The sequence below is a fragment of the Pseudophryne corroboree genome, chromosome 3, assembly GCF_028390025.1.
Source record: "Pseudophryne corroboree isolate aPseCor3 chromosome 3, aPseCor3.hap2, whole genome shotgun sequence".
NCBI lineage: Eukaryota > Metazoa > Chordata > Amphibia > Anura > Myobatrachidae > Pseudophryne > Pseudophryne corroboree.
This window is the reverse complement of record NC_086446.1, coordinates 65,873,138-65,900,471: the sequence shown is the minus strand read 5'-3', so window position 1 is coordinate 65,900,471 and position 27,334 is coordinate 65,873,138. Positions and strand designations below refer to the sequence as shown.

General features: G+C 48.9%; 1 protein-coding gene across 1 annotated transcript in view; it reads left to right on the top strand.

The window, feature by feature from the left end:
* LOC135057165 (uncharacterized) overlaps positions 1 to 27,334 on the top strand; it is a 208,438-nt gene that overhangs the window by 159,555 nt on the left and 21,549 nt on the right. Inside the window, exon 12 of the mRNA XM_063963064.1 lies at positions 9,791 to 9,902. Within this exon, the coding sequence (XP_063819134.1) occupies positions 9,791 to 9,902 (112 nt within the window). The remainder of the gene's footprint in view (positions 1 to 9,790; positions 9,903 to 27,334) is intronic.

Genomic DNA, 27,334 nt, shown 5'->3' with positions numbered 1-27,334 from the left:
ATCTCTTAGACAGATGATCTCACCCGTCAGGATTTGGATCCTGAAAACTGGACATTAAATCCAGAGGTGTTTCATATGTGAGTCCACAGAAGGGGGTTACCCTGATGGCATCTCGCCACAATTACAAAAGCTCAGTATGTGTACAAAACAACAGATCACAAGGGCAGTGGCGGTGGAGTCTCTCACATTCATGTGGTCATTCAGCATCGGGTATCTGGATCCACTATTTTCCGCTGATCTCTCCGTTGCCAAAACGGATCATAAGACAGTTCGTCACAGTCATACTGGTGGTATCTCAGGGGTTTCGTAGAAGTTTGCTTCTCGAATTTCCAAGGAATACTTGCACACGATCTTGGCCGCTCATAATACGTTCAAACTGTTACATCAGGGAACGTTCTTTTACCCATAGTTACCTAGGTACCTATTATCTATGTACCGCAGCTGCGGTTGACGGGGTGAGGGTTCAGACCGCCCTCTTAAGAAATAGAGCATTACAGTATCGGTTATACCAACCATGTTAACTAGTAAGCCGCTTAAGGCAGCTCATTATTACAAAATTTCGTGTGCTTACATAGGTTGTAAACCTCGGAAGTTTCCAACATCATCCTTCAAGTTACCCGTATTCTGTTAAACGGGGTGGGATGGAAAACTGCGTTGATCTACACTGAGTGCAGGTATCTGTGTGGTAAATTTATATTCAAAGACGTTTGCCTCGATTTGCGTCTGTACACACCTTTCTACAAGGTGTCATCAAAGTTCAGACTCTATTTATCCCACCTACAGCGCCAGGCGACTTGAGGTTGGGTTCAGATTTCTTACAGTTTTCATATTTTGGACCCTTTCAACAAAAGGGAATTAAGTTTCTCATTTTGGAAAACATTTTTTCTTATAGCCTTGGCTTCTAGCCTTGGCTTCGGAAAGGGTTTTGGTTTCATATTTGGGTGCCTTGTATTCCAAGCCACCGTATTTGAGTTTTCTCAGGACAAAGCAGATCTTCGGACGAATTCCGCTTTCGTATTCTTCACATCAATATACCATTAGTGGTTTTTTGTGTGGACAGCACATTCTAGAATTCTGAATGTGGTACACGCATTACGCGTTTATATTTGTCCCGAACGTCTACAGTACGTGATATGAATACGTTGTTTGTTCTCTATGATACTGCCAACTGGGGTTAGCCAGTTTCTCAGCAGACATTATCCAGTTGGATAATAATGATGACTACAAGTCAGGCTTACTTTAAGGCTAAGTTACAATCGCCGTCAGTAATAGCTCATCCCACAGGTTCTGTGGGAATGTCACAACCAACGGGTCGTGGAGCGTCTACGACGCGGCTACATAGCCTTCAGTGCACCACGTTTGTGCACTTTTACACGTTACGAATGGTGGCGCCATCAGCATCTAGCTTTGGCTGCCTACTGTTACAAGTATCAAACAGCTCTCCCGCCCACGAGGGAAGCTTTGGTACGTCCCAAGAGTACTCCAGTGACCCCTAGTGGATGATAAAGAAAATAGGATTTTGGTACTTACCAGGTAAATCCTTTTCTTTGAATCCATAGGGGGCACTGGACGCCCACCCAGAGCAGTTTTACCTGGGTTGTTTTAAGCTCAAGGGAGCTTAGTTAACACATTTTACTTGGGTGGTATTAAGCCCAGAGGAGCTTATGGTAACACATTTTCACCGATTGGTTCAAATTATAAAGTTCTATCGGTTAAGGTGTCAACTGTTTAGTTGACAATAAGGTTATGGGTCAACTTTGTTGTTGTCCCTTAGGTTATAGGTATTCTCCATTGTCAACCTCTCTATATAGTTCCTGTTCGCTCAGTAAAAAACACTGGCAGAGTACACTGAGGTACTCGGGTATATGGAGGGGGGAGAGTCCTAAATTTGAATATTCAGTGCCTTTGTTCGGCTACGCCCGTCCATATCCCAAGAGTACTCCAGTGCCCCCTATGGATTCAAAGAAAAGGATTTACCTGGTAAGTACCAAAATCCTATTTTCCTCTGGTCCCAAGCATTTTGGATAAGGGATACTCAACTTGTATTTGCCATCTGGTCTCTGGCAGTGGGTTGTGAACTTTCATCTTCCTTCTCGCTCACTCTGGTTCTATCTCCAGGCACAGCATTATATATCCTCTCTTGTAGCTGGTAGCCCTCGCTGGACTCCCACCAAGTTTGAATCACTTTGGATGCATGAAATGGCACCAATACATTTTGATTTCCCTCCTATATCAAATGTGCTCTGTAAGTGCCCGCTCTCACCTTCCTTCATATGTGTCAGCCTGGCAGAGGGAGCCAGGTAGAGGTAGATCAGTGGCCTCGAAAATTCAATTATACTTTTGTTAGCTCCTCTTCGCTCCTAGTACTAGCAACTCAATATAAACTTTTAGCCAGCTGGTATAGATGCCCGCTGCAAATTCACAAAATGTTTCCAAACTTACCTGACGCTTACGTTTCGATCAGGCGATAGGTACCCCTCTACACATTTGGTGGACTTGCCCGATCATAACTGACTTCTGGCGGATAGTCCATAAAGTAATGAGTAAGATAACAGGACTTCCCTTACCTGACACACCTGCGTTCTGGTTGTTTAATTTAATGAATATACCTCTCTCAACCTATAAAAAGTCTTCACTGCTGCACTTGATGAATGCTGGAAGAGCCACTATAAAATACTATTGGAGATCCTTGTACTGCCCCCCCTATCTCCCAATGGTTTCAGAGGGTAGACCACTATATAAACAAATTGGGTATGTATTACCGGCGGTCGGGATGCCGGCAGCGGGACGAGCGCTAAGAGTTCCCTTGCGGGCTTGTTGTGCTGGCCACACTGTGGGCTTGCTGCACTCACCACATAATCTATTCCTACTCTATGGGTGTTTTTGGGACACCCACGAGTGGGACTAGCGTTGTTGCGTCGAGCTACTGGCCGGCGGTATGTTGGCTGTCGGGATTCCGGCGTCGGTATCCTGACAGCCGGTAAATTAAATGCATCCCATATAAACATGGTAGAGCTTACCCAGTCATTGAATCTCCCTGCTTCAAAATTCACATCCACTTGGTACAGTTGGGTTTCCTTCAAAGAATCAAATGAATATAGCAAGTTCGTTGGTTCTCCGTAATCATGACACATTCATTCTCACAGACAACTAATTTACCCTAAGTTATTATCCCTCTCCATTTCCATTCTGTCTTCAACCATTAATCTGTTCTGTCTATCTCTTTGTGATTATTAATATTTCTCTTACGTCCTAGAGGATGCTGGGGTCCATATTAGTACCATGGGGTATAGACTGGTCCACCAGGAACCATTGGCACTTTAAGAGTTTAATAGTGTGGGCTGGCTCCTCCCTCTGTGCCTCTCCTACCAGACACAGTTTAGAAAATGTGCCTAAGGAGCCAGTCACAGCTAGGGGACTCTCCAGAGCTTTCTTTTCAGAGTTTTTTGTTTTACAGGGAGGCTGCTGGCGACAGCCTCCCTCCAGCGAAGACTGAGGGGAGGGGGTGGGGGGGGGGAGCAATGTCCGCCCTGCGGGGTCTTGAGCCACTGCTCTCGCTGACTGAACGTTAGGCTTCAGAGGGGTCTGATCGCGCCCATGCAGCTGGCCGCCACCCCCTCGGGAGCTGAAGATGGCGAGTGAGTCACTGTCCCCCCTTACAAGCGGGGGGACGGTGTGAAGAAGGTGGCCTTAGGTTAGGGAGCGCGGTCTCACCCATGCTCCGTGATGGCTCAGTGGTACTGCGGTGCGGGGCTGAGAGGGGCGCCCTGGGCCAGCGCGGACCCCACACTGTCCACTGAAGTCTGTCTGGGTCTGCGGATCCAGGCCAGCGCATCTCCTCCGTCCAGTATAATCTTTCGGTGAGCGGGAAGACAGCGCCATTGAGGGGGCGGAGCTTCTTCTCAGAGCAGACCCAGCAGCGTCCAGCCCCATTTTCTCCTGCCTGTCTTTACTACAAGTGGAACCAGGTCTCTCCAGAGCAATCTCCAGCTATCTGTACGGTACCAAGGGGGTTGTAGAGGGGGGGTAGTAGAGGGGGGGGCTGTATACAGTCTGTGTCACCTATTAAGGGACACAGTCAGCGCTGGTTAGGGACTCCCTATACCTTTTGATAGCGCTGTCTGTGGGTTGGCTCCCATCTCTGTGTCTCTCTGCCATTCTTGGGGGGGAAACTATGTCTACATAATACCCTGTGTGTCTGTGAGGTGTTTGAGTGTGTGTGCAACATGTCTAGGGACACTGTTTCATATGCTGCAGAGGATTTATCTTCCCAGGAAGACTCCATTCCATGTAATCAGGATTGCACTGTCTTAGCACAGATCGTTAGTCTCTCTGAGGGGGACTATTTCTCAGATTTCTGATAGAGTTGCTAGGACTGAGCATGCCACTCAGGTCCTCCAGTCCTCTATGGTTGTATCGTCTGATACTGCATCCTCGGGGTCCCCTGCGGCACATTCTCACAAACGTGCACTTGCAATTTTGCAGGATGACACGGACACCGAATCTGATGCTGCAGACGGTGACGGGGACATGTTGAGCGGGACAGCATCACTTGCCAAGGGGGTTCAGTTGATGATTGACGCTGTTAGGAATGTTTTACACATTTCAGACACAGCCCCGGAACAGGTGGAGGAGGCCTTCTTCACAGATAATAAGAAGCTACCCCCCCCCCCCCCCCCCCTCACTTTCCCGGCATCCAAACAATTAAATGCTATCTTTGAAAAGGCCTGGGAAACTCCAGAAAAGAAATTGCAGATTCCCAAGAGGGTCTTGGTGGCTTTTCCCTTCCAAGAGGAAGATAGAAAGAGATTGGAGTCTCTGCCGATCGTGGACGCCTTGGTCTCCAGGCTGTCCAAACAGGTGGTATTACCGGTCCCGGGGTCTACTGCGTTAAAGGTAGATCGCAAGGTGGATGCTACGCTGAAATATATTTACACGGCTTCACGGGCTATATTGCGGCCTACTATAGCCTGTGCTTGGATTGCTAAAGCTATTGCCTGGTGGTCGATCACTTTACAGGAGGAATCATATACGCTGGACAAAGGTGACGTTGATTTATTTTTACGTAATATTCAGGATTCTGCAGGGTTCCTGGTGGATTCCATGAAAGACCTGGGTTCGATGGCTGCGGGGTTCTCCTCCATGTCCGTCTCGGCTCGCAGGGGTCTCTGGCTGCGCAATTGGTCTGCGGATGCGGTATCCAGGAAGTGTGTGGAGGGCCTACCATACAAAGGTCAGGCTCTCTTGGGGAGGCGCTGGATGCGTGGACTACCGCGGGTAAGTCTCCTTTTCTCCCCTCAGCTGCACCAGCTGCGAAGAAGCCTTTTACACCAGCCACGTCACAGTCCTTTCGGCCCATGAGGTCTAGAAAGAACAAGCCTTCGAACACCTTCGTCAGAGGTGGTCGTGCCAAAGGAAAAAAACCTGCTCCCGCAGGTTCCCAAGCCCAGAAGCCTGCTTCTGATACCCCTAAGTCCTCTGCATGACGGTGGGCAGCTAGGCCTGGAAGCCGGTCAGGTGAGGGCAAGACTCTGGCAGTTCAGCCATGTCTGGGTGTCGTCTGGCCTGGACCCCTGGGTCCTGGATATAGTGTCCAGGGGGTGCAGACTGGAGTTTCTAGATCCCCCACCTCACCGTTTCTTCAAGTCAGGCTTGCCAGCTCTGCTGGCTGATAGAACAATCCTTCTGGAGGCCATCAGAAAATTGATGGTGTCAGAGGTCAATGTTCCAGTTCCACCTCAGCAGTGGAACAAGGGTTATTATTCGAACCTTTTTGTGGTACGGCTTATCCTGAATTTAAAGTCTTTGAACCCTTATCTCAGAAAGTTCGAATTCAAGATGGAATCTGAGAGCTGTCATCTCAGGACTCACGGAGGGAGAGTTCCTGGTGTCGCTGGACATCAAGGATGCTTACCTCCATATTCCCATTTGGTCGCCGCATCAGGCATATCTCAGGTATGCACTGTTGGATGCTCACTATCCGTTCCAGGCGCTGCCATTTGGCCTCTCCACAGCACTGAGGATCTTCACCAAGGAGATGGCGGAGATGATGGTTCTCCTCCGCAAGCAGGGGGGTGAACATAATTCCATATCTGGACGATCTCCCGATCAAGGCGTCGTCCAGGGAGAGGTTGTTGCGATCCATCGCGCTCACGACACAGCTGCTCAGGAAGCACGGTTGGATGCTGAACTTGCCAAAGTCTCATCTGGAGCCGACAAGGAGGCTGTCTTTCCTGGGAATGAGCCTCGAAACGGAGGTGCAGAGGGTTTTTCTCCCGGTGGAGAAAGCATTGGTAATCCAAACAATGGTCCGGGATGTCTTAAAGCCTACCCGGGTATCTGTTCATCAATGCATCCGCCTTCTGGGGAAGATGGTTGCCGCCTACGAGGAGCTGCAATACGGCAGGTTTCATGCTCGACCTTTTCAGCTGGACTTATTGGACCAGTGGTCCGGCTCTCACCTACACATGCACAAGAGGGTACGCCTGTCTCCGAAAGCCAGGATTTCACTCCTCTGGTGGCTACAACTTCCGCACCTTCTGGAAGGCCGAAGGTTCGGAAATCAGGACTGGATCCTTTTAACCACAGATGCAAGTCTAAGAGGTTGGGGAGCAGTCGCTCTATGGGAAACCTTTCAGGGAAGGTGGTCGAATCAAGAATCCCTTCTTCCAATAAACATCCTGGAGCTAAGGGCTGTGTACAACGCCCTTCTGCAAGCAACACACCTTCTACAGGATCGGGCTGTTCAGGTGTAGTCTGACAACGTTACCGCGGTGGCCTACCTTAAACCGACAAGGCGGAATGAAGAGCAGGGCTGCCATGTCAGAGGTGTCAAGAATCCTCTGGGCAGAAAGACACGCAGTGGCGATGTCTGCAATCTTCATTCTGGGAGTAGACAACTGGGAAGCGGACTTACTCAGCCGCCACGATCTCCATCTGGGAGAGTGGGGCCTCCACCCAGAGGTGTTCGTGGAGGTTACCGGTTGGTGGAGGGTTCCTCACATAGACATGATGGCCTCCCGCCTCAACAAGAAGCTGGGGAGGTACTGTTCCAGGTCAAGAGACACAAAGGCAGTGGCGGTGGACGCATTGGTAACACTATGGTTGTTCAAGTCAGTGTATGTGTTCCCTCCACTTCCTCTGATACCAAAGATTCTTCAGCTGGTGAGAAGAACAAAGGTTCTTGCAATTCTCATTGCCCTGGACTGGCCAAGGAGGGCTTGGTACGCGGATCTGCTGGATCTTCCTTACTTCTTCGGGAGTATCTGCTACTGCAGGGGCCGTTCGCTTATCAAGACTTACCACGGCTACGTTTGACGGCATGGCGGTTGAATGCCATATCTTAGCTCGGAAAGGTATCCCGAGTGAGGTTATTCCTACCCTGATACAGTCTAGAAAGAGGGTAACGTCTAAACATTACCATCGTATTTGGAAAAAATGTGTTTCTTAGTGTGAATCCAAGAAATGTTCTGCGGTGGAGTTTCAGTTTGGACGTTTGCTCCTTTTCCTGCAAGCAGGTGTGGATATGGGCCTGAGATTGGGTTCCATCAAGGTCCAGATCTCTGCTTTGTCCATCTTCTTCCAAAAACAATTGGCTGTCCTCCCTGAGGTTCAGACCTTTTTGAAAGGGGTTCTACAAATCCAGCCTCCCTTTGAGGCGCCGACGGTTCTCTAGGATCTGGACGTGGTGCCGCAGTTCCTGCAATCTGCTTGGTTTGAGCCTCTGCTGGAGGCTGACATCAAGTCTCTCACGTGGAAGGCGGTCACTTTGTTGGCCTAAGCTTCTGCTCGACGCGTTTCGGAATTGGGGGCTTTATCTTGTAAGAGTCCCTATCTGATCTTCTATGAAGATAGGGCGGAACTTAGGACTTGTCCACAGTTTCTGCCTAAGGTTGTATCGGCTTTCCATATCAACCAGCCTATTGTGGTGCCAATGGCTACTTACTCCTCAATTGCTTCAAAGGCCTTGGATGTTGTGAGGGCTTTGAAGATTTATGTGAAGAGGACAGCTCGTCATCGAAAGACTGACTCCTTGTTTGTCCTCTATGATCCCAACAAAATTGGGTGTCCTGCTTCTAAGCAGTCGATTTCGCGCTGGATCAGGTTCACCATACAGCATGCATATTCTATGGCAGGATTGCCGTGTCCAAAATCTGTTAAGGCCCACTCTACTCGTAAATTGGGTTCTTTCTGGGCGGCTGCCCGGGGTGTCTCGGCTTTGCCGAGCTGATACTTGGTCTGGATCGATCATATTTGCCAAGTTTTACAAGTTCGATACTTTGGCCTCTGATGACCTCAAGTTTGGTCAAGCGGTCTTGCAGGAGCCTCCGCGTTCTCCCTCCCGTTCTGGGAGCTTTGGTACATCCCCATGGTATTTAATATGGACCCCCGCATCCTCTAGGACGTAAGGGAAAATAGGATTTTAATTACCTACCGGTAAATCCTTTTCTCGTAGTCCGTAGAGTAGGGGTGGGCAACAGGCGGCCCGCGTACCGATCCTGCCTGGCCCGCTGTGCCCCACCAGAGTGCAATGACAAGCAGCCCGACATGCCGCTTGTCATTGCACTTCTCTCAGACGCGGCGCCGCTGAGGAAAATCCCGGTCACGTCACAGAGTCAGCTGACCGGGATTTCCTCTGTTATCCTGCGCTAAGAGGCACGGGGGGCGGGCACTGCAGTGACCAGGAGCTGCGGCCGAGAAGCGGCGGCCAGTGAGGAGAGGAAGCGGTGGGCAGCGAGCAGGAGCAGGAGAGGCCAACAGCAGTGACTCCGGCCGGCAGCAGCGCAGATCATCGGACAGCGGGGATCGTCTGCCACTGTGACAAACAGGTAAACCCCCTGTCCAGCCAGCCCCTGGATCACTGCTTAAGCTGCCATGTAGGTTTAGGGGTGGGGAGGGAGGGGAGTTAAAAACTGCAATATGGGTTTAGGGGAGGGGAAGGGGGGGGGGAAGGGGGGTAGGAACTGTCTGCCGTAATGTGTAAAGACGGGGGCCCTGTCTGCCGTAATGTGTAAAGACGAGGGCGCCGTCTGCCATAATTATAAAAACGGGGGCGCTGTCTGCCGTAATTATAAAAACAGGGGCGCTGTCTGCCATAATGTATAAAAACGGGACGCTGTCTTTCCTAATGTGTAAATACGGGGGCGCTGTCTGCCGTAATGTATAAAAACGGGACGCTGTCTTCCGTAATGTGTAAAACCGGGGGCGCTGTCTGCCGTAATGTATAAAAACGGGGGCGCTGTCTGCCGCTATGTGTAAAAAGGGATCTCTTTTTGAGTATTTTGTGTGTGGCCCTCGAATATTCGCTGGAGGTGTCAAGCAGCTCCCCAGCTGAAATAATTGCCCACCCCTGCCGTAGAGGATGCTGGGCGCCCGCCCAGTGCTTCATTATCCTGCATTGTTTTTTATAGTTCAGTACTGCCTGGTTCCTAGGTAAGTTCTGCGTTATTTACTGTTACAGTATTGTTTCAGCTGTTGCTGAGTTGTTCCGACATGTTGACCGGATTTGCCTGCTTTGTGAGCTGGTATGAATCTCGCCGCTATCTGTGTAATTCCTTCTCTCGAAGTATGTTGTCTCCTCGGGCACAGTTTCTAGACTGAGTCTGGTAGGAGGGACATAGAGGGAGGAGCCAGCCCACACTATTAAACTCTTAAAGTGCCAATGGCTCCTGGTGGACCCGTCTATACCCCATGGTACTAATATGGTCCCAAGCATCCTCTACGAACTACGAGAAAAGGATTTACCGGTAGGTCATTAAAATCCCATTTTATTGTTCTGTGGGGTAAATAGGGTGAAGAGCTGACTCATGTTAAAGAAGAAAATATAAAGGAAGAAGAGGAGACGTATGTGACAGGTGATCAGCAGTGTAAGGAGGAGGAAATCCCTACAGATATCAGCACAGGTGAGTGATATAAGGGGGAGATGTAGTATGCCTTGGAGAGAGATAAATCAGCTCCTGTCATGTTACAGGCTGTGTTTGAAAAGTGACAGGAGCTGATTGGTTGGTACTTTATCTCTCTCCACTTTCTCTATCTCCAAGGCTTAGTTTGCCACTATGTATAGAAAAGAGTCGCACTCTCTTATCCCGCACCCTCCTCTGTCACTGCACTAATCTCTTATCCCGCACCCTCCTCTGTCACTGCACTAATCTCTTATCCCGCCCCCTCCTCTGTCACTGCACTATTCTCTTATCCTGCACCCTCCTCTGTCACTGCACTAATCTCTTCTTATCCCGCACCCTCCTCTGTCACTGCACTTATCTTATCCCGCACCCTCCCCTGTCACTGTGCTGATATCTTCTTATCCCGCACCCTCTTCTGTCAGTGCGCTAATCTCTTATCCCGCACCCTCTTCTGTCACTGCACTAATCTCTTATCCCGCACCCTCTTCTGTCACTGCACTAATCTCTTATCCCGCACCCTCCTCTGTCACTGCACTAATCTCTTATCCCGCCCCCTCCTCTGTCACTGCACTAATCTCTTATCCTGCACCCTCCTCTGTCACTGCACTTATCTTAACCCGCACCCTCCCCTGTCACTGTGCTGATATCTTCTTATCCCGCACCCTCTTCTGTCAGTGCGCTAATCTCTTATCCCGCCCCCTCTTCTGTCACTGCACTAATCTCTTATCCCGCACCCTCTTCTGTCACTGCACTAATCTCTTATCCCGCACCCTCCTCTGTCACTGCACTAATCTCTTATCCCGCACCCTCCTCTGTCACTGCACTAATCTCTTATCCCGCACCCTCCTCTGTCACTGCACTAATCTCTTATCCCGCACCCTCCTCTGTCACTGCACTAATCTCTTATCCCGCACCCTCCTCTGTCACTGCACTAATCTCTTATCCCGCACCCTCCTCTGTCACTGCACTAATCTCTTATCCCGCACCCTCCTCTGTCACTGCACTAATCTCTTATCCCGCACCCTCCTCTGTCACTGCACTAATCTCTTATTCCGCACCCTCCTCTGTCACTGCACTAATCTCTTATCCCGCACCCTCCTCTGTCACTGCACTAATCTCTTATCCCGCACCCTCCTCTGTCACTGCACTAATCTCTTATCCCGCACCCTCCTCTGTCACTGCACTAATCTCTTATCCCGCACCCTCCTCTGTCACTGCACTAATCTCTTATCCCGCACCCTCCTCTGTCACTGCACTAATCTCTTATCCTGCACCCTCCTCTGTCACTGCGCTAATCTCTTATCCCGCACCCTCTTCTGTCACTGCGCTAATCTCTTATCCCGCACCCTCCTCTGTAACTGCACTAATCTCTTATCCCGCACCCTCCTCTGTCATTGTACTAATCTCTTATCATGCACCCTCCTCTGTCATTGCACTAATCTCTTTTTATCCCGCACCCTCCTCTGTCACTGCGCTAATCTCTTATCCCGCACCCTCCTCTGTCACTGCGCTAATCTCTTATCCCGCACCCTCCTGTCACTGCGCTAATCTTTTATCCCGCCCCCTCCTCTGTCACTGCACTAATCTCTTATCCTGCACCCTCCTCTGTCACTGCACTAATCTCTTCTTATCCCGCACCCTCCCCTGTCACTGTACTGATATCTTCTTATCCCGCACCCTCTTCTGTCAGTGCGCTAATCTCTTATCCCTCACCCTCCTCTGTCACTGCGCTAATCTCTTATCCCACACCCTCTTCTGTCACTGCGCTAATCTCTTATCCCGCACCCTCCTCTGTCACTGCACTAATCTCTTATCCCGCACCCTCCTCTGTCACTGCGCTAGTCTTATCCTGCACCCTCCTCTGTCATTGCACTAATCTCTTATCCCTGACTCTCCTCTGTCACTGCACTAATCTTATCCCGCACCCTCCTCTGTCATTGCACTAATCTCTTATCCCGCACCCTCCCCTGTCACTGCGCTAATCTTTTTATCCCGCACCCTCCTATTCTCACTGCGCTAATCTCTTCTTATCCCGCACCCTCCTCTGTCACTGTACTAATCTCTTCTTATCCCGCACCCTCCTCTGTCACTGTACTAATCTCTTCTTATCCCGCACCCTCCTCTGTCACTGCACTAATCTCTTCTTATCCCGCACCCTCCTCTGTCACTGCGCTAATCTCTTCTTATCCTGCACCCTCCTCTGTCACTGCGCTAATCTCTTCTTATCCCGCACCCTCCTCTGTCACTGCGCTAATCTCTTCTTATCCTGCACCCTCCTCTGTCACTGCGCTAATCTCTTCTTATCCCGCACCCTCCTCTGTCACTGCGCTAATCTCTTCTTATCCCGCACCCTCCTCTGTCACTGCACTAATCTCTTATCCCGCACCCTCCTCTGTCACTGCACTAATCTCTTATCCCGCCCCCTCCTCTGTCACTGCACTAATCTCTTATCCCGCACCCTCCTCTGTCACTGCACTAATCTCTTATCCCGCACCCTCTTCTGTCACTGCACTAATCTCTTATCCCGCCCCCTCCTCTGTCACTGCGCTAATCTCTTATCCCGCACCCTCCTCTGTCACTGCGCTAATCTCTTATCCCGCACCCTCCTCTGTCACTGCGCTAATCTCTTATACCGCACCCTCCTCTGTCACTGCACTAATCTCTTATCCCGCTACCTCCTCTGTCACTGCGCTAATCTCTTCTTATCCCGCACCTTCCTCTGTCACTGCGCTAATCTCTTTTTATCCCGCACCCTCCGCTGTCACTGCGCTAATCTCTTCTTATCCCGCACCCTCCTCCGTCACTGCGCTAATCTCTTCTTCATACCCTGCACCCTCCTCTGTCAGTGCAATGTTATGAGGGAAATGTATGTGGAAGAGTGGAGTAGCGTACTGTAGTTTTCTTTACATTTTGCATTTTAGCCACGTTGCAGATGCAGAGGAAAGCCTCTCTTTGTACTAGAGATGCAGGGATGTGACTGCATAGGAATTGATATTTCTTCTTTGGGTACCATAGGGCTCCACAGGGAGACAATGGGGTGTAGGTGTTGGTAATGGACCGGGTCCCAAACAGTTAAAGCTTTAGGTATCCCAGGATGCTCCGGACCTCCTCCCCTATACCCCGCCCACAGCTCAGGCACCTAAGTATCATTTTGGTGCCGGCAGGAGCCGGTTCACCGCTGAAACAGTGAGGCTGCTTTTTAACCAGCCCAAGATTTGTTATTTTGAATTCATTATTTTTATTTACTTCTGGCTACTGAGTAGCAGCAGTAGCCAGTCCCCCGGATGCCAGTACTGCTGCTCCATCACCCTCCACCGGTGCCGAAACGCCAGACCCAGGCCTGGTACTTCCGGCAAAGCACTTGGGAGACCACTAGCATGGCTCCCGCGGAAGACCCTCTTCTGCAAGCTGGCACCAAGGGGACAGGTAAGGCGGGTCACTGCTCCCGGGAACCCATGTCTTCTGTGAAGTCCTCCCTCCGGTCTCAGAAAACAGATCGGAGGGGCTGACGTGGACACTGGTTTGTCCGGGACTCCACTAGACCACTTGGCAAACATACTGGCGCAGGTTTGTCTTTACAAGAGGCCAGGGTACCGGTGGGTTTAGTCAGCAGAGGGGAGGGTAGCTGTCTGCCTGCGGCCCCAGCTCTCGGCGCCATTCCACTGGTCTCCGGGAATGGTGGGTCCAGTCTTACTGTATACATCTCCAAGGTTATACAGTACTATTTCCTACTGCTCTGTGTAGTTGGTTTAGTGCCCATTGCAGTATAATTTATTGTATACTGCATTGTTTGTGATTTGTGCAAGATCTACTGTCTGATTTCTTTCTACTGTCACCTTATACCTTTTCCTTTGTTTCTTTCAACCCTGTGAACAGGGGTTTAGGTGTTTCTCTTACTTCACAGCTCCCTGAGTTTGTGAAATTTGTCACTGTACTGCCATTGTTGCACACTGCCTAGTGCCATATTGTGTGTTTGTCCTTCTCACAGTTATGTCTAGCAAAGGCAAGGGTCACAAGGAGGCTGCTGCACCTCTGTTGGTCTCATGCAGGTCCTGTTTAGTGGAGTTTTCTCCCTCAGGACATTGTACAGGATGATTTATGTGCGTCTTGCTATATCCCACCTGCCCAGCCAGCTCCTCCAGCCCCAGTGCAGGGTCAGATAGCTGACCGCCTTCCAACCCCTGCAGTTGCTCCCCTATGGGATTCTCGGATTCTCTTAGCAGGTGCACCCTGCTATTCCAGTCTCAGCTATCCCCCCTTCCTGTATGGATGTGCTCTCTACCTCAGTACAAAGTCTGGCTACTACCTCTACTGCTTTCAACAGATTTTACAGGGTGACAGCACATTTCCCACTACAGCCACTAGGCGTGCTGTGCCCTCCTCTTTGTCTACACAGTTTTCAGATTCTGAGGCGTCATCTGGTGAGAAGAGGAGGCAGAAGCCTCTCTCACTGAGTCCCTCTCAGGGGAGGAGGAGCATCAGTCTACCTTAGATGTGTCTGCGCTAGTACAGTCTGTACAATGTATCGTTCAAATAGATGTGGAGGAGCAACCTGTTCCTCAACCAAAGAAGTCCCAGCTATTTTAAATGCTTGTTAAAGCAGAAGTTCCTCTGAGCATCTTACAGAGCACGTGCGTGAAGTTTGGAATACACCGGTAAAAAGTTTCAGCTGCCGGAGTGCCTAGCTTCATTCTACCCTGTTCCAGCAGCCGATTGTGCTAAGTGGGAAGTTTCCCCAGCGGTGGATTCTCCTGTAGCCCGTCTGGTAAAAACCTTTGCTTTACCGTAACCCCTTCAACATCTTCCTTAAAGGAGACTATGGGGTAAATTTACTAAGGTGGGAGATTTTTAGAACTGGTGATGTTGCCCCTAGCAACCAATCACATTATATCTATTATCTGCTAGAAGCAGCTAGATAAATGGTAAGTAGAATCTGATTGGTTGCCATAGGCAACATCACCAGTTCTAAAAATCTCCCACCTTAGTAAATTTACCCCTATGGATAGGATTATTGAAGCCTGTCTCAAATCTGTCTATTCCATGGCCGCTGCCTGGGTGGCCAAAGCCATTGAAAGCTGGGCAGATGCTCTGGAGGACATTTCCTCGGAACATCTGTCTCGCATTATTCGTATCAGGGAGGCCGCTTCTTTTTGGATGCTGGTCTCCTGGCTTCCAGGGCATCTGCTACCTCGGTTGTTGCCCACCACACCCTCTGGCTCTGCTCATGGAAAGCGGACAAATTGCTTACACTGAGGATATCCTGTTTGGTGCACAGTTGTATAAAATCATGGCTACGCTGGCGGCCACTAAGATTGCTTTCCTGCCTTTAGCCTATGCTTTGTGGGCTCATGCATCCACCTTTCGGTCCTTTTGCCCACAAGGCAAAGCTAAAGGTCAGTCCTTACCCAGGCACTCTACTTCCACAAAGACTACCAAACCACGAGTCAAGCAGTCCTGGGCTGCAAGACATCCTACTACCGAGTCTGAAGACAAGCCCTCAGCCTGACGGGCAGGCTTCCTCCTGGGGGATCCCAGGATGGAAGGCCGGCTTTTTCAGTTCACACATTCCTGGCATCAGACCACGATAGACGCCTGGGTGCAAGAAGTAGTCTCTCATAGGTATGCTGTCTTGTTCCAGAGACGCCCCCCTCAGCAGTTCTTTTGCACAGGCCCCCCATTAGAACCAAGCAAGGCTCTGGCCCTCCAGAAGGTCATTCAGTCCCTACTGCAATCAGGGGTAATAGTGCTAGTACCTTGGTCACATTGCGGGATCAGTTTCTACTCTACCCTTTTCCTGATTCAGAAACCCAATGGGTCTCATCGACCTATCCTCCATCTTAAATATCTCAACAGGTTGGTAAGTTTGTCCAGTTTTTGTATGGAAACCCTCTGCTCTATTGTCATCTCTATGGAGCCTGGGGACTGAATGGTGTCCCTGGACATTCATGATGCTTATCTGCATGACCCTCTCATCAGCGATTCCTGCGGTTTGCTATCCTTCAACAGCATTGCCAATTTCAAGCACTGCCCTTTCGTCTTTCTACTGCTCCCAAGGTCTTTACAAATACTCCATTACCTGGATGACTTGCTGATCCTCATGCACTCTCCGGAGGTCCTTCACTGCCATTTTCAGCGTACTATTTCCTTCTTGCAGCAACACGGCTGGCTAATCAATTAGAAAAAGTCATCCATCATGCCTTCTCAACAGATGCTACATCTGGGAGCTCTCCTGGATTCTCAGATCCAGAGAATTTTTCTACCAGCAGACATGATCATAGGGGTTGTAGGTTGTATGCAAAATTCATAGGGGTTCCACAGGGAACATCGGGGTTGTAGGTGGTGGATGAGAGTCCGGGCACCAAACAGTTAAGCTTTCAGAGTATCCCAGATTGCTCGCCTCCTATCCCCTACAACCCCGCCCAGGCATTCAGTTTTTAGTGGGTCCAGAATTTAAGTCTGACAGACTTCAGCGCTGCAGCTCCATCACCGTCCTCCCTCCCCCACTGTTGTCAAAACCCTTGCAGGGCCAGTGCCTCAGACGGGAACTTGCAGCAGGGGACCACACTCAGCATCTAGCATCGCTTGCTGTGGGGACCCCGGCACTGCGTAGCTTGCAATGGCGGGCAGAACTGCTGCGTGTCGGGGGAGGCGGACCACTTCTTTGGCGTGGACACCGTCTGCGGGCAGGGACTCAACTAGACCACCAGGGTTTTATGGGGCACAGGTTAAGGTGTTAAAACACCTATTTATAAAGGCCCTTCCTGTACTTGGGGTGGAAGACCAATATAGGGGAGGCGGCGCTTAACCTGTTGCCCCTCCCCCAACTCTGGGCGCCAGTCTACCGCTGACTTCCTGCCCTTGACCTGCTTGTTCCTCCCTCCTTCCCTCAGAGACCCGGGCAGCCACTTTAGACACAAAGCAGCAAGCAGGTTTCCGGGAACACTGGGCTCAGTCTCCCTGTAAAAATGGTTACAGAGGCCAGGTTTTTACATACACTTATATCCTACCTGCTTAACAAACATGCTAAGTAGTTGATTTAAGTGTTCATTGCAGTAATATTGTATATTTTTCTGCATTGTATGTGACTGTGCTAGTTCTGCTGTCTGACTTTGCTTTCAGCTGTATCATATATACCAGTGGTTCTCAAACTCGGTCCTCCCGGCAGGTGCACTGTGTGTCACCAACTGCCACTTTTTAAAAATCTACAGGTGACCTGCAAAACATGGACCGTGTGGGGTCCTGAGGACCGAGTTTGAGAACCTGTGATCTATACCTATCTCTGTTATGGGGTATATTCAATTAAAGTTGGATCCATTCCGACATGCATTTGTCGGAATGGATCCGACAAGGGCTATTCAATGAACGCCCAAATCCGATAGGATTTGGCCGTTCATGACCATCTCAATCCAACTTTAAAAAAAGTTGAATGGAGAGGAGGAGACGGGGAGAGCAGCGGCTACAGCAGCGTAGCGCTGTAGCAGGAGGATGTGGCACCGCTGCCAGACCTCACAGCAACGTCCACCCGGCTCCAGCAAGCGGGACCTCGCTTGCTGGAGCCGGGTGGACGCTGCTGTGAGCGGCGGTGGTGCCCCATCCTGCTGCTGCACTGTGCTGTAGCCGCTACTCTCCCTGTCTCCTCCGCTCAGGTTCCTCTTCTCAATCCGACTTTTTTTTAAAAAGTCTGATTGAGATGGTCGGAAAGGGGGCCAAAACCTGTCGGATTTGGCCCCGTTTCTGACAGAAGCACGCGGATTGGCGGCTATTCCACCGATCCACCTGCTTTCTGATAAGTCGGTATTCCCGACTTGTCAGATAATTTTGGGGTGTATTGAATAGGTCTTGAACCCCTTCCGACCTAAAAAAGTTGAAAACTGCCGTCTTTCCGACAGACGGCAGCTTTCGACTGCAGTTGAATATACCCCTATGTCTGTACCCTGTGAAAAGATGCTTTCAGAGTTATTTCTAACAGCAACAATTTGCCGTATATAGTCACATACTACACTCTGTGCATTTTTCTCTAGCATTCATAAGGGATGTTGGGGAGACTAAGTACAATGGGGTATAGACGGGGGCCCAAAGGAGCCGGTGCACTTTAAATTTCTTCAACTGGGTGTGCTGGCTCCTCCCCTCTATGCCCTCCCACAGGCAGTTTAGGAAAAAAAGTGCCTCAGGAGAGGATGCACACTTAAAGCTCCAGAGAGTTTTCTCTGACGTCCTTGTGGATGCTGGGACTCCGTCAGGACCATGGGGAATAGCGGCTCCGCAGGAGACTGGGCACAAAAGTAAAAGCTTTAGGACTACCCGGTGTGCACTGGCTCCTCCCCCTATGACCCTCCTCCAAGCCTCAGTTAGATTTTTGTGCCCGAACGAGAAGGGTGCATACTAGGTGGCTCTCCTGAGCTGCTTAGTGTAAAAGTTTAAGTTAGGTTTTTTATTTTCAGTGAGTCCTGCTGGCAACAGGCTCACTGCATCGAGGGACTAAGGGGAGAAGAAGCGAACTCACCTGCGTGCAGAGTGGATTGGGCTTCTTAGGCTACTGGACATTAGCTCCAGAGGGACCGATCACAGGCCCAGCCATGGATAGGTCCCAGAGCCGCGCCGCCGGCCCACTTACAGAGCCAGAAGACAGAAGAGGTCCGGAAAATCGGCGGCAGAAGACGTCCTGTCTTCAATAAGGTAGCGCACAGCACCGCAGCTGTGCGCCATTGCTCTCAGCACACTTCACACTCCGGTCACTGAGGGTGCGGGGCGCTGGGGGGGGCGCCCTGAGACGCAATAAAAACACCTTGGATGGCAAAAAATACATCACATATAGCTCCTGGGCTATATGGATGCATTTAACCCCTGACAGTTTTTCCTTAAAAAAGCGGGAGAAAGGCCGCCGAGAAGGGGGCGGAGCCTATCTCCTCAGCACACAAGCGCCATTTTCCCTCACAGCTCCGCTGGAAGGACGTCTCCCTGACTCTCCCCTGCAGTCCTGCACTACAGAAACAGGGTAAAACAAGAGAGGGGGTCACTAATTTGGCATATAGAATCTATACAGCAGCTATATTAGGGAGAAACACTTATATAAGGTTGTCCCTATACATTATATATAGCGCTCTGGTGTGTGCTGGCAAACTCTCCCTCTGTCTCCCCAAAGGGCTAGTGGGGTCCTGTCCTCTATCAGAGCATTCCCTGTGTGTGTGCTGTCTGTCGGTACGTTTGTGTCGACATGTATGAGGAGGAAAATGGTGTGGAGGCCCACTATAGCTGCTTCATGGGCAGCAAAAGCAATTGAGGCTTGGGTTTAGGCACTATAGGATGAGCTACCTGAGCATATCTCTGAGGAAGGTAAACAATATTTGTCCCATATTAAGAGAGCTTCTTATTACATTCAGGAAGCTTCGTCGGAGGCTGGAGTGTTTCCCGCCAAGGCGTCTACTACGTCCATTCTGGTGCGCCGTATTCTGTGGTTGTGGAAAGTGGACATGGATTCTAAGAAAACCTTAGAAGTCCTTCCCTTCACTGGGGATATTCTGTTTGGGAAGAACTGAATAAGATAGTGACTGCCTTGGCGGCTGCCAAGATGGCATTTCTACCCTCCACGAATCCTTGTCAGAAGGCTAAAAGCACCACTTTTCACTCCTTTTGACCTCGGGGAAAAGCGAAAGGGCAGTTTTTCCCTTTCCAGTCTCGCAATCCCAAATCCTCCAAGCCCAATACCAAACAGTCCTGGGCGGCTCGTTAGCCTACCACTAAACCCGACAAGCCCGTAGCCTGATGGGGCGGGCCTCCCTCCTTGGGGACCCCAGGGTGGGAGTCCAACTTCTGCACTTTGCCAAGGTTTGGCACACGACCACTTCAGACGCTTGGGTGCTAGAAGTCGTGTCTCACGGGTACGCAATATCATTCGAGGGACCTCACCAGTACTTCAGCGTGGTCTTCCATTGGACCCGATAAAGGCGCAAACTGTGGTCAATTCCCTCCTGCTTATGGGAGTTATTGTGCCGGTTTCTCAGTCCCAAAGGGGCAGAGGTTATTACTTGACCCTGTTTCTAGTTCCGAAGCCCAACGGGTCCCACCGGCCTATTCTCAACCTCAAGTTTGTGAGAGTATCCAAGTTTCACATGGAAACTTTGCGCTCAATAGTCCTGGCTGTGGAACCTGGGGACTACATGGTATCCCTGGATATACAGGAAGCATATCTGCATATTCCTAGTGCCAAGTCGCATCAGCAGTTCCTGTGTTTTGCTATTGGCAGCCTTCATTACCAATTCCAGGCTCTGCCGTTTGGCTGGCTACAGCACCTTGTGTGTTTACCAAGGTCATGGCTGTTATGACTGCTTACCTTCGTCGACATGGAATACGAATCCTACCGTACCTAGACGATCTTCTGTTTCTGGCAAATTCACAGGAAGTTCTCCTCAGTCATTACCTTCCTTCAGTTACACTGTTGGCTAATCAATTGGAAGTCCTCCCTGGTTCCATCACAGCGCATGGTACACTTAGGTGCACTTCTGGACACTCACAGTCAGACACTGTTTCTATCCCCAGACAAATTCCTGAAAATTCCGGACAGAATACGTCAATTCATTCATCGCCCCAGGGTGTCCATACAGTCGGTGATGCAAATTTTTGGTCTGATGGTGTCATCCTTCGACATGATAAAGTATGCTCAATTTCATTCCCGCCCTCTGCAAAGATTGATTCTTTTCCAAATGGAACGACCTACCTCATAAGAGCTGCTAAAATTGCAAACGAAAAGCAAATCGCTATAGAGAGTAAAACCAATCCTAAAAAGTTTTATAAATATATAAACAGCAAAAGGTTGAAGGAGAACGTAGGCCCATTAGAAGATGAATTGGGATCATTGACAAATGATGACAAATTAAAAGCGGAAATATTGAACAATTTTTTTTGTCCGTATTCACCAGGGAGGATGCACAGGTGACAAGTAGTGCTTAACGAAAGTGAAGGTAATGACTTCGTTAGATACCTGTTTAAGTGAGGAAGTAGTCCTGGAGAGGCTAAGCAAGTTAAAGATTAATAAATCACCAGGCCCAGACAGTTTTCATCCTAGGGTTATTATGGAGCTTAGGACACAGCTAGCAAAACCCCTATATCTGATTTGCAATAGTTTGATTAGATCAGGCATGGTACCAAAGGATTGGCCCATCGCTGAGGTAGTGCCTTTATTTAAAAAGGGAACTAAAAATAATCCTGGAAACTACAGACCAGTTAGTTTAACATCTATAGTGGTTAAAATATTGGAAGGCATTTTGAGGGATAGCATAGAGGAGCACCTACAGGCAACTAAGTTTATTACTAAAAGTCAGCATGGGTTTGTAAGGAACAGATCATGTCAAACCAATTTAATTAGCTTCTACGAGGAAGTGAGCAAGAATCTTGACCATGGAAAAGCAGTGGACGTGTTTACTTAGATTTTGCAAAAGCCTTTGATACAGTGCCACATAGGAGACTGGTCCACAAATTAAGGGAACTAGGCCTAGGAAATACTATTTGTACATGGATAGGTAATTGGCTGGATAACAGGGTACAACTAGTATTGGTCAATGGGATCTTCTCCAGCTGGGCACCAGTAGTCAGCTGAATACCACAAGGGTCCGTTCTTTGTCGACTGCTGTTTATTATATTTATCAATGATCTAGGAATAGGCCTGGAAAGCACAGTGTCAATCTTTGCAGATGACACTAAACTGTGTAAGGTAATTAACTCAGAAACTGATGTGGAGTCTCTACAGAATGTCTTAGTTGAACTGGAATTATGGGCATCTAAATGGAAAATGAGGTTCAACATAGCAAAATGCAAAGTTATGCATTTTGGGACAAAAAACACACTTGCATCCTACACTCAAGATGGAGAAAATCTAGGAGTAACTATGGTGGAAAAAGATTTGGGGGTGCTCATAGACAATAGGCTTAGTAACAGTACACAATGCCAAACTGCAGCAAAGAAGGCAAGTAAAGTGCTTGCGTGCATTAAACGGGGCATTGAGACCAGGGATGACGATGTAAACCTGCCACTGTACAAATTATTGGTACGCCCACACCTGGAATATTGCGTTCAGTTCTGGGCCCCATATTACAAAAAGGATATCGGGGAACTAGAAAGAGTTCAAAGACGAGCTACTAAATTGATTAAAGGGTTAGATACACTGGAATATGAGGAAAGGCTTACTAAATTAAATATGTATTCACTAGAAAAGAGGAGGCTAAGAGGCGACATTATTAATATCTTGAAATATGTAAAGGGTCATTACAAGGAGTTAGCAGCGGATTTGTTTATTAAAAGAACTCTGTATAGGACGCGTGGGCACTCACTGAGGCTAGAAGAGAGAAAATTCCGTACACAACGTAGAAAAGGGTTCTACTCCGTAATTTGGAACTCACTGCCGGAGAAAGTAGTAATGGTAGACTCTGTAATTGCATTTAAAAACGGATTGGACACATTTCTAACAGGAAAATGCATCAAGGGCTTTAGCATTTAGCATAATGACATTAACATTATCTGGAAGTGGTTGGAATCATTGCTGTAAATCGGTACTAAAACATTAATTCAGCATGCACATTATAATATGAACAGATTAAGCAGAATACAGGTTGAACCCGATGGGCATTTTGCCTCTTTTCAACCTCACTGACTATGTAACTATGTAAGATCAGGTTTCAGATGATTTCCTTGACTCTGGAGATTCGATTGTCCTGGTGGCTACAGGACCAGCAATTGAGCATGGGTTCCTGAGGTTGGGGAGCAACACCTCTTTCAGGGACGTTGGACCAGGGAAGAATCTCTGCTTCCAATCAGTATACTGGAGTTGAGAGCAGTGTCGGTGCACTGACTCTGGCTTGGCCTCTCCTGCAGAACAGGTCTGTTCAAATACAATCAGACAGTGCCACCACGGTGGCGTACATCAACCATCAGGGCGGAACTCGGAGCCACAGGGCGATGTTGGAGGTGTCCAAAATTCTCCAGTGGGATGAACAATATCTACTAGCCATATCGGCGGTGTTCATTCCGAGCGTTCTCAACCAACTGGGAAGCAGACTTCCTCAGTCACCAGGATGCGTATCTGCATATTCCTATTGCCGCTTTGCATTAGCAGTTCCTGCGGTTTGCTATTGGCAACAAACATTACCAATTTCTGGCTCTACCGTTTGGGACTGGCTACGGCTCCTTGCATTTTTACCAAGGTCATGGCCATTATGACAGTTTCTCTCTTTCACAAAGGGCATACGGATACAGCCGTACCTTGATCATTTGCTGATTTTGGCGAACGCACACAAAGTTCTCCTCAGTCATCAACTGACAGTGACCTTCCTCCAGAACTCTGGTTGGCTGATAAATTGGAAGATGTTCTCCTTTACTACGTCCCAAAGAATGGTACACCTGGGACCGCTCCTAGACACTTACAGTCAACGACTGTTCCTATCACCGTACAAGGTTCTGACAATGCAGGATACGTCACTTCCTTCACCATCCTCAGATGTTAATACACTCTGCTATGCAGATTCTCAGTATGATGGTGTCATCTTTCGACATGGTCGAATACGCTCTGTTTCACTCCCGCCCACTACAATGTCTGATTCTCTCCAAGTGGAACGGCCACCCTCATTGGATCAGATCTCAAATGATCTCTTTGACTCTGGAGGTTCGCTTGTCGCTGACCTTGTGACTCCAGGACCAGCGATTGAACATGGGTTGTCCTTTCTGGATCCCCAACTGACATGCTGACTACAGACAGCAGTCTTCGGGGCTGGGGAGCGGTGACAGAGCAACACTGCTTTCACGGACACTGGACCTGGGAAGAGTCTCACTTGCCAATCAATGTGGCTGGAGTTGAAAGCAGTGTTCAATGCATTGTCCTTAACTTGCCCTCTATTACAGGACAGACCAGTTCATGTTCAGTTGGACAATGCCACCACGGTGGCTTATATCAATCATCGGGGTGACACTTGCAGTCACATGGCAATGTTGGAAGTGTCCAAAAATCTGCGATGGGCAGAACAATATCTGCCAGCCATATTGGCGGTATTCATTCCGGGAGAGCTCAACTGGGAGGCAGACTTTCTCAGTCGATAGGATGTTCACGCCATTGAGTGGGCTCTTCATCCAGAAATTTTTCAACTCCTGTTAGACGAATGGGGTCTACCAGACGTGAATCTCATGGCTTCTCGATACAATCACAAGGTTCCGATCTTTGGATCACGAACCAGTGATCCCCAGACAACGTTCATGGACGTATTGTCGCTCCTGTGGACCTATCATCTACCTTACATTTTCTCTCTGGTATCTCTTCTACCTCGGGTTCTTTGGAAGTTTAAATAGGAAGGAGGAAAACTCATTCTGGTAGCTTCAGTGTGGCCCAGATGGCACTGGTTCTCCGATCTCCAGGGGCTCTCAGCAGGACGACCCCCAGCCACTGAGGAAGTGGAAGATCTTTTCTCTCAGGGCTCATCTCTCCATCTTGACCTGGCTTGGCTGTCTTTGACGGCGTGGCTCTTGAAGCATCAATCCTGAGGATCAAAATTTTTTTGGAGGCCGTCATTCAAACTATGCTTATGGCCCACAAACCGGCCTCTGCACGCATTTACTATAAAGAGTGGCACACTTACTTCACCTGGTGCGCTGCTAAGCGTTATGTTGCCTCTTAAGTTTAGAACGTCCAGAATTCTTGCATTTCTTCAAAGAGGTTTAGACTTAGGCCTTAGTCTTGTCTCTCTCAAGGTACATATTTCAGCCTTGTCTGTCTGGTTCCAGCGAATAATAGCCTCACTGCCGGATGTTTACACGTTTCAAGGTGTTATTCGCATTCAGCCTTCCTATGTCTCTCCTGTGGCCTCATGGGATCTGTCTGTTGTTTTGGAGTCTCTTCATGAGGCCCCCTTCGAACCTCTAGACTTGGTGGACCTCAAATGGCTGGCTGCCAAGACACTCTTCTTACTGGCTATTGCTTCTGCACGAAGGGTTTCGGACTTAGGTGCATTGTACTGTTTTCCTCCTTTCTTGGTTTTCCACCGTGACAGAGCGGTTCTCCGAACTAGACCTGGTTACCTCCTTAAGATGGTTTCCTCTTTTCACCTTAATCAAGAGATTGTGGTTCCGGCCTTTATCTCTTCAGAGTTGTTGGCAAAGGAACGTTCTTTGGATTTGGTTAGGGCTGTATGTATCTAGGAAGAACCTACTGCCTCTATTAGATGCTCTGATGCCCTTGTTGTTCTTTTTGGATTTCACAAGCATGGTAGGCCTGCTAATAAGCAGATGCTGGCCAGATGGATTAGAATGGTCAATGCACATGTTTAATCTCGGCTGACATTCCATTACCAGCTTCGATTTTCTGCCCATTCTACCCGTTCTGTTGGACCTTGTTGGGCGGCACGCCGTGGGGCGTCCGCTCAACAATTGGACAAGGCCGCTTTGTTGTCTTCGGTACACAGGTTTCTTTGGTTTCATGCCTTTGATACATTTGCCTCCCAGAATGCTTCCTTTGGACGTCTGATTCTCTTATTCTCTCATGTGCGTCTCCTCCCTTGAAGTACTACTTTAGGACATCCCCAATGTTTCACTGTGGAAACCTTATGTACCCTGTTGCAGAAAAGAAGAATTATGTTACACTTATGGTACACTTAACTCTCTTTCTGCGTAGTACATAGGGTCCACAGGGCACCCACCCTGACGCACCTGGCCTCTCTGGGTTTTTATGGCATTGGCCTTTTGTTCCTTTTTCCTGTCCGTGAGAATGTGCCTAACATCTTTCTTCTCTACTTTCTGCTTCCTGCATTGAGCTGGTTAACACAACTGATGTACCTGTGCCTGAAGGCGGGGTTATAGCGAGGGAAGCCGAGCATCTTGGGATACGCTGAAAGCTTTAACTGTTTGGTGCCCGGATTCCTGATCCACCACTACACCCCCGATGTTTCCCTGTAGACCCTATGTACTTTTGCAGAAAGAGTGTTACCATAACTCTCCTTTTACAACTGTGAAAATCAGAAACTCCTGTGCGAAGAACGGGTAAAACAGCAGCCCTCACTTACTTACTGACTGACTCATCAATAATTCTCTTACTTCCCGATAAGTTAATAAGCTGAAATTTAACATAGGTATTCTTCAGGTGGTAAATAGAAAATCTACATAATTAACATTTTTAATAAACCTTCCCTAAGGGGATGAAAAGGGGGATAAAATAATGAAATAATTACTGATGCGTGGCTTCCATTGCATGAACGATAACGCCCAAAACGGACAATCTGATCAAAATTTGGATTGCACCTCCAGTGTGTAGAATTTAATAAACTCCAAAAATGGTCCCGTCCTTTGTTACCATATCTGTTACGGGTGCTTCTTGAGTATTGCCTAGAACCATTGATTAATATTTACTTACATTAAGATGTCTAAAATCTACACCTCTATAAAGTAGATTTACCAATTGTTTTACACTAGTTTATATGAGTGAAAATCAGAAACTCTTGTGCAAAGAATGGGTAGAACAGCTTCTTTATCTATATCTGTGGAAATGCTTCCTGGTGTAAAAACAAGATATCTATACCTGTCCATTTATTTTATTTCTCTTACGTGATAGAGGATACTGGGGTCCACACTAGTACCATGGGGTATAGACGAGTCCACTTGGAGCCTTGGGCACTTTAAGAAATTAATAGTGTGCGCTGGCTCCTCCCCTCTATGCCCCTCCTAACAGACTCAGTTTAGAAATTGGAGCCGATCACGATTAGGGAAGCTCCTGAAGAGTTTTCTACATTTGTTTTTCTGTTTGTTATTTTCAGGCATGGGCTGATTGGCCCCAGCCTGTCTGCTTCGTGGGACTTTGGGGGGGGGAAGGGGGGCGACGGCCTAACCTCCCTTAGGGTTAATGGACCCGTTCATCGCTGACCAGACACTGAGCTCCTGAGGGAACTATTCACAAGCCCCACAACGGTGAGCGTACATTCCTGCAGCACGCCGCCTACCCTAACAGAGCCAGAAGTATGAAGAGTGGCGAGTAGGAGGCCGGCGTACCCATTAGCGGGTCACCGACTGTAATGGCGGCATAAGGGTATGGAGCGCAGCACTGACATGCAGGCTGCGTCTCCTGGCTCAGGCAACATGCTGTGTGTGTGTTAAACCGCTGTGAGGGGCGACCTGAGCCACTATAAACATTACCCACACTGGCAGCACTGCTTACAGGGGTTCTAACCCGCTGTTAAGCACCATAAATCCTCAGCCAGTATAAAAAAAACTGGGAAGACCGCGCGCCATTGAGGGGGCGGGGCTTCACTATGAGCAGATCCTGCAGGTCACCAGCGCAATTTTCCCTCTGCAGCTTACACAGATCAGACTGGCAGAGATGCACAGCTCCTTCACAAGGACTCCAAACTACCTCAGCGGTACCAGGGGGTCCAAGCAAGAATGGGGGGGGAGCAATATTAGAATACTAA